The 13,423-nt window shown below is 38.7% G+C and overlaps 1 protein-coding gene across 1 annotated transcript in view; it reads right to left on the reverse strand.

Moving 5' to 3' along the window:
- Window positions 1-3,410: 3,410 nt before the first annotated feature.
- Window positions 3,411-13,423, reverse strand: part of LOC124787792 (disks large-associated protein 5-like) — a 101,227-nt gene continuing 91,214 nt past the window's right edge. Inside the window, exon 3 of the mRNA XM_047254713.1 lies at window positions 3,411-3,810. Within this exon, the coding sequence (XP_047110669.1) occupies window positions 3,772-3,810 (39 nt within the window). The 3' untranslated portion in view covers window positions 3,411-3,771. The remainder of the gene's footprint in view (window positions 3,811-13,423) is intronic.

Genomic DNA, 13,423 nt, shown 5'->3' on the forward strand with positions numbered 1-13,423 from the left:
TTATTGCAATACTTCTGTCATCTACAAACAAAACGAACTCTGCTTCTGGCAGTGTAACTGATGAGAGATCATTAATGTACTCAAGAAAAAGCAATGGCCCTAAGATGGATCCTTGTGGGACACCACATGTAATTTCTTCCCATTCTGATGATGACTTAATTCACTAGTCCCTTGTACTGACACCCTTTGTTTCCTGTTGGCTAGGTATGACTTGAACCATTTTACAGCACTGCCCGTGACACCATAGAATTCTAATTTATTTATAAGGATGTTGTGGTTCACACAATCAAATGCCTTTGACAAATCACAGAAAATACCTACTGCTTGTAATTTGTTATTTAATGAATTAGTACATTTTCACTGTAGGTGTAAATAGCCTTCCCGATATCAGAACCCTTCAGAAATCCAAACTGTGTTCTTGATAATATGTTATTTGTGGTCAGATGGTTGAGAAGCTGCCTGTACATTACTTTTTCTAAAATTTTTGAGAATGCTGGCAAAAGCTGGCTGGTAGTTGTAACAATATAAAAATCTTTGCAATTAAATTACATTTGTTGTTAAGGGTTTTAACTTCTAATTAGAATGATGTACAATACCATAATATTAAGCAGACTTTTAATTGTGCCTGTCTACATTTTAACATGTCATCTTTACAGAAATTAGCAACCGATCTTTTCCTACATTGTTGGCCTAAAACTAACCAACTTCTATGTAATTCATTCCACACTGATAAACTGCATCTTATGGCACCACATCTCAAGATTATCTGATGGGAACATTGAAGCCAGTAATCATCCATAGAAAAAACAGCAATCCAGAGGGTGTTTGTTCATTAATTTCCAACAACAAAGATCACAACAAAGATCAAGAAACTTACTGGTAGGTTAAAACTGTGTGCTGGACTGAGACGTGGACTGAGATGTGAACTCAGGACCTTTGTCTGTAAAAGTTCTGTTGGTACATTTGTAATTGGCAGTCTAAAACAGTGTAATGGCACAATAGCAGTTTTATTATACTTTTTCATCATCAAATATTCGCAAGTTACCTCACTCAAAAAGTTGATTATAATCAAAAGTGGTCAGCTTAAAAATAAAAATTTGTATTCCTTGTTGACTGTTAAAAAAATTGATATTTGAGTGTGTGTGTGTGTGTGTGTGTGTGTGTGTGTGTGTGTGTGTGTGTGTGTGTGTGTGTGTGTCTTTTAATTTGTGTTGCAGAGTTTTTGGATTGCTGAGCTGAGATACATAATGTAGCAGTGTGTCTCAAGATTTCACACAGGATGTGCCTGCCACAGAGTTAACAGTGCTCTGGCCAACTCATCTCTGAGGTCTGAAAGCTCTACACCAATGATAATACAGTGTAAAGAGTCTCAAACACGAATGACAGATTCCAGCAATCCACCACCAGGTTGTGCAATCTGTCTGGAGATTGCACATGTCTGGACAAATCACAGTGTTTGATTGTTGGTTGCTTGAATTTCTCATGCAGTCTAATGAATTGCAAGTTATGTGTGGCAATATGGCTACAACTTGTTTGTCTAATTACAGTATTAATCATGTTTCTATAGTTTTATTTTGTTTCATTCTGCTCAAGTTGAGTAGGGACTTTATGTAAGAATTTGTAGTTCTTTAATGACCACAAACCACTCTGAGAGGTGAAGTTGAGGCTGGAGTTGCCATTTATATTAAGAAGTACTGCAAATACAGAAATTACAGCAATATCAATAAAAAAATATTGATGACCTCCAATGTTGCAGCAATTAGCATTTTGAAGTTAGTGTTGCAGAAGTCGAATTTGCAATGATTCACCTTTTTGTTTCTTCACTTGTTGTCCTTGGTGTCGATGTACTGGCTGAAAAAATATTGGGTGGAAGTGCAGTACTGTCTACTGCAAATGGTGTAGCTGACAGGGGCACATTTTCATTTCAGAGTTTTTTACTTTCACTTTTCACAGCCGCCCAATTACACATTTAATATGGCCAGTGCACTATTGTTTAACTTTTGATAAGCCTCATTAATAGTTTTCATGCGAACAGTCACATACTGCTGCAATAGTTTACTGTTGTACAGCTATGAGCAGTAAAAATCTAACCACAAAGTTCATTGTTATTGAAGAATAGAAAGGTATATATGTAGCAGAAACTGTTATTGTTTTAACACACAGTCTAGTTGTGTAACACTTATTTCATAGTTAAGCTGAAGCACTGTTGTTGTTCTAATCAACACAGATTTCTTGTCTGAAACTCAGCCATGGACTGACTGTCTCAGGACCAAAAATTGGGCCCTTATATATCCTCACAATAATAGGTACTGAAAATACACATCGTTAGAAAAGTTAAATTTACAGAAATTACAATTAAAACTTAAGTCATTAAATTAACTGAATACATTGAAAAATTGATTTTTGAACAGTTTCTTCTACTACAAGAGTTAAGCCAAATTATTTGTTTAAACCATGAAAATAAGATATGTAGTTACACAAACAATACTTTTGACAAAACTGTTAATTACTTAGGAATTAATTAAGGGCTGGCTCTGCTAACATGTCTTCCAATAGAGCCAAATAGATCCTTTAAGATTACTCTTAGTTGCTTCCCCAAATGTTTATAATTAGTACAGAATTTATATTTGTTTATATGTCAACAATAGAATTTAAGTTATGAAACAATTACTGCTTTCACCCTATAATTAAAGATTCTAACTAGGAAGAGTCAAAATAAATTAGAAAATCAATTACATACATAAAACTAAGCACAAAATTAGATCTTTTGTTATATTCTTTAAAACTGAGGGCCAACCTTTCTCTTTTATGAAAATGCAGATTATATTCACATATGTTAATGGTAATTAGTTAAAAGTAAAAAATAGATTTTAAGGAGGCAGATGGCAAAAGAAGAGGGGAAGTAAAAATATCCCAGCTTGCTTCATCACAAATTGATGGAAGTTCATAATAGTAGTCACTATACACTGGGTGCCATCTGATAATTTTTAATTATTTATGTAGTTACGTGCATTATTAATAGCTTTAACTCCTAATCAGAATGATGTACAGTACTGTAATATGAAGTGGACAATTTAGTTTAAATGTTTAAGGCAAATCTATGAAACAGTTATACTAAAGTCACTTATCATTTCAAATTGCCAACTTCTACCTCATACAATTTATAACAAGTTATACGGTAATCCAATTTATAACAAGAAGTGTGTTAATCAGCAACATTGCTGTTGACAAAATTTTATAAATGCTTGTAGTTAAACTATAAAACTAATGAACAAAAAGGAACTGAGGACTAATAAACAAAAACAAATTGTATTAACATACTGAAAATATGTACACAATCCACTTGAGATTGATTAAAAATGTGATACATTTTGAAAAGAAACCTATAATTCTCAACAATAGTGCTTCCAAATAAGTTTAATAAATTACAATTCCCAGTTTTTTAATTCATTTTTTGCAAGTATTTGTGGGGGTAAGGAGATAAACTGCCACTGCAGCTAAAAATAATTAATTTCCCATAGCAGAACTTCTTAACAAAGAGGCATTCATAATACTTGTTAAAATTGCTTAGCAAATTGCACATGTGTAGTGGGGTCAAGTTGAATGACTGGCTTGCAGCAGTACAGCTTGCGAAAGTCTGCTACAACCTGTTGGTCATGTGTGAGGCCCTAACCCTTTCAAGGACTCATAAGGATTGTAATAATTGCTTTGGAGAATTTAGATCTTGGAAATAAGTTGGCAGATGCACTGGAAGCTCCATGATAAGCACCGCTACTGCACTACTGACCCCACCTCATTACTCCAAAAACCCTGCAACAGAAATTAACAAACACCCAAAATGTATAACCTTTTTCATAACAAAAAACAATAAATGGAGGTTTTTCAGCTTTTGGAACAGAGCTCACTCAAATGAAGTCAAGGAAAAGTATTTTACACTCAACAACTGCATTAAATACATCTGCCAAGGAAGCTAGAGAAAAATTGTGGACAGCAGGAGTAAAGTTAGCAGAATACTTATGAGCCAGATATGACTTGTGCAGAATTGCATGGCAATCAAAAAACAAACAACAAATGGGTGTTGTGGGTGTTGGCAAATCTAGGGGTAAGTTAGTGAAATGGGGATACTTATGGCAATCAACACTGTAAATGTGGAGAAGTACAGACTGTGAAACAACTGTTTCAGTACTTATGTTGCCCTGATCCATGCAACCAGAAGGAGTTGTTCAAAGCAAAAGAAAATTGCGCAGCAGCTGCTTGTTTCTGGGCAAAGACTATTGCACTTCAGTTTTGTGTATGTATATACTCCTTCTACTTTCTTACCTGAAATCGTAAATTTACAGACTCCTATACGGGGTTGATTTAAGACACAAGCAACACAAGCCCCCGCTACCTCAAAGGACCCCGTCAAAGGACCACCTCACACCCGTTCATCAGAGGCATTTATCCAGTGTTTTTTCCAATGTCATTAAGTTTTTAGGGTGGCGACTGACTCTTTGGTCATTAATCTATACCTCTCACATTGTGCCAAAACATGACCAATGTCAGCACATGTGCAGGCTCTCCACTGTTTTCCCCTATGCTGGTGTGGTCAGGCATTGCCCTGTCATACCCTCTCCATCACCAGGTATGTCATGCATGTGAGATCAGTATGCTGACAGTTGCTGGAGCATTGACCACTGATGCGTGAACAGTGCTGGTCATTGTTCTCCTTGGAAGTATTGGCCATCTGCTTGGTCGCTGATCTGTCGATGTGCTGACTGCTGCTGCACAAACTCCACTTCATCGGCCTTCTCACATTGGGCAGAAACGTGACCAATGTCACACATGTGATGCCCTTTCTTGTTCAACTGCTGTCACTTCTAAATTTTGTTGCTTACGTGTCAAAAACTCTAAAATATTCGCTTAACCCATAACAATTCCTTGTGTATTTTTCTGCTTTGAATAACCATGAATAACACATAATTATTATACATCCTACATTCCTTCTCCATTCAAAAGAATTCATGCTAAAATTTTCTCTTATGTCCATCTACGAATGACTAACAAACAAGAAACAAAAACATAGTGGCAACCTTACTCTGTCAGGGAAATTATATAATATATTCATTTTGTAATAACTTGAAATATATAAGCATTAAGAAAACTTTTGAAAATAATGTTAGAAATATGGTAGAATGAAGGTCAGTAACAATAGAATGAAGTAGCAAGCAACAATTGCCTCTACATACATTTTAGCAGTACATGTATATGCTCAGGATCTTTGTAGCCATTCAACTGGAATTTGATGTAGTGATATGTCATTGTTTGTCTTGGATTTTCATCTGATACACAGAAAATCAGTGCAAAGTATAATTATGTACAAGAAGGTGCCAGAAATACCTGTTCCTAATATCTTAATTTGCATTTTATGTTGCTTTTTAAACTTTACAATATGCTACATCATAGTGTTGGTATCAATCTTGCCTTGTTGTCCAGTGATATGAACATCTAATAACTGCAGGATGGAGGAATCAAAAGAGTTGTTTAGGTAAGACAAATTTTGAGTTGTAATTTTATAGGTGTTTCTAGTCAGTAAATTAGTGGTAAATTTCATGCCTGTGATACAACATAAATGTGCCTTTAATACGAAAAATAGTATTGCTAAGTACAAACATCCATAATTGTGACTTTACGGCAAAAGAAAAATTATTTTGCAGTTTATATGACCTAGATATCCTTATCAATACATTCTGCTGAAGGACTCATACTTATTTAAGCACACAGTGTCTAATCATATGTTGGTACTCCCTGTTATTTAAAATCCAGAATTCCCCTTTGCATATTTTGCTAATTTCCTTTTCTGAATCTATAGTACACAAAGCTTATTTATATTTGCATTAGAATTGTTGATTTTGTATTGTGGATGCATAATCGACTGTGTGCTGTCAAAGTTTATATGGGGCTGAGTGTGTGTTCTGTGCTGATGATCAGTGGTCTTCTGTTTCTGAGGTCCAGCATGCTTCGGAACAGTATTTGATTGGTCAGCACATCTGTCACTCCCTTAAAAGGTTTCAAGCAGCTTGCATGAACAATAGCTGTTTTTGTGGGTAACTGTAACTTGACAATAACTGGTGAAGTGATTTCAACAACTTGGTAAGGACTCTGATAATGTGTCACAAATATTTTCGTCTTTTCTTCAGCAACTTATGGAGTGGATAAGAAAACCAACTGTCCTATTTTGAAATCCAGATACTTAGCGTATACATTGCCTAATTTCTCTTGCCATTCCAATGCTCTGGTATTTGCTTCCTGTACCTTTTTCCACACGTCCTTAATGATTCGAGGAAATTGCTTAACAGTTTCTCCATTCTTTCCTTCTTTGGACTTAATAACATCGAATGGCAATGGCATCTACCCTCCATAAATAACCTCATAAAGTGACATGCCCATTCCTTCATGTGTTTTGGTGTTGTATGTGCTTACACAATACAGAAATGAGAATATCCCAGTTGTCGTGTTGGTCATTGATAAAATAGCTTAGCATTTTCCCGATAGTGTGGTGGACCCTTTCTCTGTCCATTTGCCTGTGGGTGTAATAGGGTGGTGCCCAATTTACTTACTTTCAGCAAATGGCAAATTTGTTTCATGAGGTTGGACATGAAGTTACTACCTTGGTTAGTTATAAGTGCTTCTGGTAGGCTGAATTTTTAAAATCCAATTATTGACCATAGCCTGTGCAATGGTGTTTGCTTGTTGATCAGGGAGACTTATCATGGTTAGATATCTTGAGAAATGATCTATAATCATTAGTATGTACCTATTCCCAGATGGTGTTTTACAAAAAGGACCATATATGTCGTCAATTGGCAATGCAATTGCACACATATTGTGCTACATCATGCTTTCTTGTCTCCCACCAGAAACACTCAGCAATACTTCTTTTAGTAGCTCTTTGGCCACCGTAACATGGAAGACTTTGATCATGGGCCTCTTGTATGACTTCCTGTCAGAGCTGTTTGGGAACCATGATTCTTGGCTTGAGTCTAGTTGTTCAACGCAAGATCCCACCCTGTATGCAAAACTGCTGTTGTGTCACATATCTTTTGCAATCTGCATCTGAAGCCTGTGTTTTTCACCATTCTTCTGCTTTGCAACCTACTGCTTCTAATACCAGTACCTTTCTACTAAGACAATCTGTGTTGGAATGTTTCTTCCCCGGTTTATGAATTACTTCAAAGTCCATTTCAGAGAGGCATAGGGACCTATGCATCAAATGACTTGATGCGTCTTTTAGCCCAAGTAACCACTTGAGAGCAGCATGGTCCATAATTATCTTGAATTTATTCCTAGATAGCAACTGTAATATTTGATGCCATAGACAACACTCTGTAACCCCCTTTCCATTGTTGAGTAATTGTGCTATTTCTTTAAGAAACTTTCGATAATAATTTTAGAGTCTTAGAAATTGCTGCACTTCTTTCGTAGCTTGTGATGTTGGAAAATCTTTAACTGCTGTTATTAGCTGGCTAATACCATAGCCTAAACATGTTACTTCCTTTAATGCAAAGTGACACTTTTTCCAAATTTAATGTTAATTTAGTGTCCCTGAGACAGTGGGAAACTTCTCATAAGTAAAACTTATGCTCTTTGAAGTCTTTTGAAAATATGATTATGTCATCAAGGTATATCATGCTTTGTCAAGGTTTTAATCAATGTAACACATCATCTAGCAGTCTCTGGAATGTTGCAGGAGCATTCTTTAATCCAAAAGTCATCCTTAAGAATTGCCAATGAACTGAAGGTGTGCAGAAATCAGTTTTATGTCTGTGCTCTGGTGTAACTTCTATTTGATGGTACCCAATCCTCAAGTGAATTGTGGAGAAATATTTACTGTTAATGAGATGGTCAATGGTATGTACGATATTTGGCAATGGATACTCTTCCCAAATTGTTTTACTATTTAAATGCCTATAATCATGACAGGTTTTGCACTGCTGGCAGATTTCTTTGGCACAATTATGACATTTGTGCTGTATGGCAAATCCTTTAATTGCTGATCTATGAATTCATCAAGTAACAGTTTAACTGGTGAGGAACTCTGTATGGTCTCCTATAATCTAGGTTGTTATCTCTTGTTGGAATCCTGTGTTTTGTGATGTTTGTTGCTGGGGTAGCAGTCCCTGTGAACTAAACAGATCCTGAAACTCTTCCAACACTGCTTCTATCATGTCCTGTTCGTTTCCTTTTAAGTGTGATATCTTCTGGCACAATGCAGTTTTGTAGGCAGCTGTTTGTCACTACTGACTATGCCTGACCAATCAAAATCATCTTCCTCTAGGGCACTTATGTTAGCTATTAACATTCCCTTTTGTATCTCCTTATCTTCTCTCCCAAAATTATTTGTATGCACTGGTATCTTCTGTACTCTATCAACTGTTGCAGCATGCACTATACTCATGTGCACAAAACAATGTTCTGTGTCTAATTCATCATTTTCCTCCAACGGTTCCACTATGCATAGAGTGTTTGTAGGAAAAGCAGCATTAATGCCCACCCAAAGTAGCTTTTCTGTACTGAATGGAATTTTATCCCAAGAATCTACCTGCAAGGACAATGCTCGCAGTTTAGTTGATTCCTCCTTCTGGGGAGAGGGATCTTGCAGCAGCTGTGTCGCCTAACCAAAACAATGTCCTGCTATGCCCCACTGTTTGCTGGCTGAAGTTGATTATGGTGTGATGTTTATTCAGGAAATCTAGCCCAAGGATAGCATCATATTTGTTGCTTACCCTTGACACAACTTCCACAACCTCCTGGAATCTTACACCCTCAATATTAAAGGTCAGTGACATACAGCCTACTGAACTTATGTCACCTCTGCCTCTACCATTTAACTCTTGGAGGGTCATATCTCCTCAATTCAGTGCACTGTTTACTTACGACTGACACCTGAGTCCCAGTTTTGGCTAATATTCCGTGTGTTATATCATTAATAGTGCCTGGTAACCAGCACTCTGCCTTTGCATGCACTCTAATAGCATGGAATTTTAATGGGAAGCCTGCTGGCATTTTCAGGATTCCCATTCCTGTTTAATGGACCTCTGTTTGCAAATTTCTCAGTACTGCTGCATTCACAATATGTGTGGCCCACCCTTCAACAATTTGTACACTGTGGTTGGTGACAGTTTTTCACTATGTGTCCCTGCCTATGACATCTGAAGCAATGAACCCCTGTGGAAAATACATTCTTTCTTACCTTTTACCACATCGCAGCATCTGTTTCCTGTAATGCTGTAGCAATGTTCACTGCATCAGAAAATTCTTCAGAAATTCTGCCCTAACACAGCATGATGTTTCGGGTGCCAATCTTCACAAAAAAAGGCCCTATTCTCTGCTTCTTGTAGGATATACTTATTGGCTTCATCACTGACTGACAATTGGTAAGTGTTACTATTAACTTTTCCTATTCTATCCACAAAGCTTTCTATTGTTTCATTGTGCCTTTGGGATGCTTTTGGGACACAGTGTTCAATTGGTCCCTATAAAAACAGCAACTGTTCTGCTTTTTAAATCTTTTGAGCAAACCTTGTTTCAATTCGTCAAAACTTAATGCATTTCGTAACTCCTCATGATATAGTATGTGCACCTTAGCTTCCCCAGTTAACCATTACTTTGTCATTTGCAACATCTGTTCATTTGACCAGGAACCAAGTTTAGCGGCTGCTAACAAATCAGCAAAAAAATGCTTCTATATCCTCGCTTGGCTTGCCAGAGAAGGGGTCACAAGGGTGGCTGCTGATGAATCTAGTATGGGAGGGGTTGCACTAGATGTTGATCTATACTTGGATAATTGAATCAACAATTTGTTGTTGTCAGACATCAATTGGGCTACCTGATTAAGTAAGTTCTGCATAGCCTCATGGGAGGAAACTCCCTGTGTCTTACTGTCAGTCATTGTAATGCTTTCATGTTTAACAAATGGTTATTCCCAGAAATATACTTCCTAAGACCACAAAAACATAGACTCAGTTATATAACAAGTAACATTAGAAATCTGATAATAATTTTGCTCAAAAGAACATCTAACACCATCTGAAAAGAAATTCTCTAGTGTCAAATTTTTTTGAAAAAATAAGGGCCTTACATCACTTGTTGTTACACTGTAAATGAGTTACTTCAAAAGGAAAACTACTGGAACCAATTTGCACTCACCAATGTACTGAAATACTGTCTGTTGGCTGCAGGTTGTAGTCAGCTGACTGTGGGATGGTCACGGCCTTTTGTTGGTGAGGGCATTATGAATTTGTTGTATCATTAATTCCCACCATATACACTTCAAAATAGAGCCAAGGTCACCTGACACCAAATGTAGCAGGTCGGAGTTTAGTGACACTAGATATTGAGTGTCAGTGCCAGAGGGCAGCAAAGGTCATTATTTTGTCAGGAAGGGTGGGATGGAAGCAACACGTGGGCGGCAGAGTCGGCTCATACCTTGGCTCAGTGGAAGAGATGTGAGTGAAAAATTGGTGGTTCCACTAATAGTCATTTATTGAGACATAAGCCCTTTAAACAAGCAGACTAATACATTTCATTTTAACTAGCTCAATTCCTTGTGGTTGTGGAGTGCTGGAGTCATAGTGTGCAGATTCTGGTGACACCTGAAGTGGCGATGGCTCATATTGCAGCAGCGTGCCGACAGTGTATTCTTCCCTCAGTACCATGCCCGTGACTCTCTGCAGTGGCAGCGGGGCATCCTTCTTGTGAATTTTCTCATTGTGTACTAACAAGCAGCTACACCGTGACGCAGAGTGCTCCATCCCGGAATTGAACCAGCGACCCTCAGATCGGCGACTTCTGGCAGAGTTCATCAGCCTCTAAGTTCATAGATGACCCATTTGGTGTGGCCACAGTCCTTTTGTCCTCACAAGCCACCTGGTTAAGCACCACATGAACATCTTTCTGGTCACATTTGGGATGGCATCTTTTGTGTTGACCTACTGGAGCGGTACCGGCACCATCTTATGTCAAGCAGTTTAGCAGCTAATTTGTTGTAGTGAAGTATGACATCTGCTGACTAACCATTGGTCCATCCATCCAGATTATGCTTCTTTCTGTCTTCTTTCTCCATTTGAAGAAGCTTCCAAAGGACCACCTCAAAGGACTCCATCAAAGAGCCACCTCACGCCCATTCATCAGAGGTATTTATTTGGTGTTTTTGCTAATGTCGCTAAATTTTTAGGGCAGCAACTGACTCTTCAATCATTGATCTATGCTTCTCTTGTTGGGCCAAAATGTGACCAATGTCAGCACATGTGCCGGCTTTCCATTGTTTCGCCCCTATGCTTGCGTGGTCAGGCATTGCCCTGTTGTCTCCTCTGCATCGCCAGATATGTCAAGCATGTGAGTTCAGTATGCTGACAGTTGTTGGAGCATTGACCACTGATGTGAGAACAGGGCTGGTCATTGTTCTCCTTGGAAGCATTGCCTGTCTACTCAGTCATTGATCTGTCGAGGTGCTGACTGCTGCTGCACAAACTTCATTGGTCATCAGCCTTCTCACATTGGGCAGAAACGTGACCAATGTCATGCATGTGCCGGCCTTCCTTGTTCAACTGCTACCACTTCTGAATATTGTGGCTTAACATGTCAAAATCTCTAAAACACCCACTTAAGCTATAATAAGTCTTTATGTATTTTTCTGCTTTGAACAACCATAAATAACACATAATTATTATACACAATTATTATAAAGCCTACAGTGGCCAAATGGAGAACCAGGCTTTCAGAGACGCCCAAGTACAAAATTTGTACGCAGTGTGCATCACAATTAGTAGCAAAATCTGACATGGGTGAAAGTGTATGAGGGAAAGGGGGGAAAGGCCAGGCTCATCAAATGATAAGCTGCTTCTGTGGAAAGATATTCTTGAACGAGCCATGCTCCTATGCATATTGGGCAGGGACAACCTGCTTGGAGAGGGTAGGGGCAGTAAATTTTTGTTCCTTTGGTACAAGCTTGAACACTGTGCAGATCGCCCAAATCCTAGCCGCGGCTTCAGCACATGCTGCTGACCTGTTATTGTTCATATGGTAAGGACTGCTGAATGGGAGATGCCTTGAGTGGACTTCATTCACTGTCCTTGGCCAATTTGGTTATGAGAGCAGATCATGTGTTGTCATGGATGCAGGCACAAACAGGGCGGAGCACTGATACTTTGATCTCTTGCACAATGGTAGCTGACCAGCTAACATGTTCCTCATCCACTCTCACGTGCCATCCTCTGGATTTTGGTCCTAGTGGCAACCCCTCCAAGCAGTTGATTGTTTCCCTAGATACCTCAAACGTACTCCCCTTTTCTTGAGTAAACCAGGATTCTTTGTTGGAAATTTACTGTTTTCTTTTTTACTTGAGACCCTGAACCAGATGCCCACTTAGTACCTGTTTCTCCCATTCTATACAAATCTGGTGTCAGAAGTGGGATATGTTGTCACAAGCCAATCCAGACTAGCAGTCTTCTTGTGGCTGGGTGCCACCATTATCCAATGTAACATGGTCTGGTGCTACACAAACTTACGGTGCAGGCTGTAGTGACCCTGGCTCATATGTTACCTGGCACTGCAAAGTGCACAGACTCTGTCCTTGCCACAAAGTCCATCCCACCAACATAGCTCACTCAATGCGCACATGTGTGGGGGTGCCATCCTGCAGTGCGTGGGCTGCCTCTGGCCTGCACTGTGTCCCTGCTCATTGTGGCCATGACACTGCTGCCAGCCAGGACCTGCTGATTCACCCCATCCACTCCTGCTGTTCTACTGCCTGATGCCAGGCTAAGCTCAGCACTGCTGCCACATATTCTTGCTGTCACCATGAGGGCCATGATTTTGATGCCTGAGTCATCATAACCTCACTGTCACTATCTCCACTGTCTTCACACAATCCGTCTAATGTGAATTTCACTAGCCACTGCCTTTGCATCCTGTCGCCAAGTGTATGTGCCACCTAGCACGTACAAAATAGGGAACCTTCACTGTGTAGGGTCTGTTTTATTTCCTGTTTTGTTCTGACTAATTATTGTTAACTGTTAAAACCCCTTTTGTTGTAACTATGCCTGAAAACAAGTTTCAGGCAGATAATACATCAGAAAATGATGAAATGACAATGTTGGAACTTGCAACAAAAAGCTGCTAAATTCATGATCAACAACAATGTAGAACTGGAAGATCAGAATGTTAAGTAATCAAAGCAAACAGCCACCGCATAGGAAAATTTCAGTCTTCAATTTACCCTTTCTGAAGTCAGAAGGGTCAAAACCAGCTCAGCTGCTACCCCACCTGCCATTTCAATTAGCCTTTCTGCAAGTAATTTTATCTCTTCCTGTTATAACTTCAATTGACCAAATATATTTCAAGGTAAACACAATATATGAAAGTCAGAGATCAAGTAAACAGA

Source organism: Schistocerca piceifrons, chromosome 3 (genome assembly GCF_021461385.2).
Source record: "Schistocerca piceifrons isolate TAMUIC-IGC-003096 chromosome 3, iqSchPice1.1, whole genome shotgun sequence".
In the NCBI taxonomy this organism is placed as follows: Eukaryota; Metazoa; Arthropoda; class Insecta; order Orthoptera; family Acrididae; genus Schistocerca; species Schistocerca piceifrons.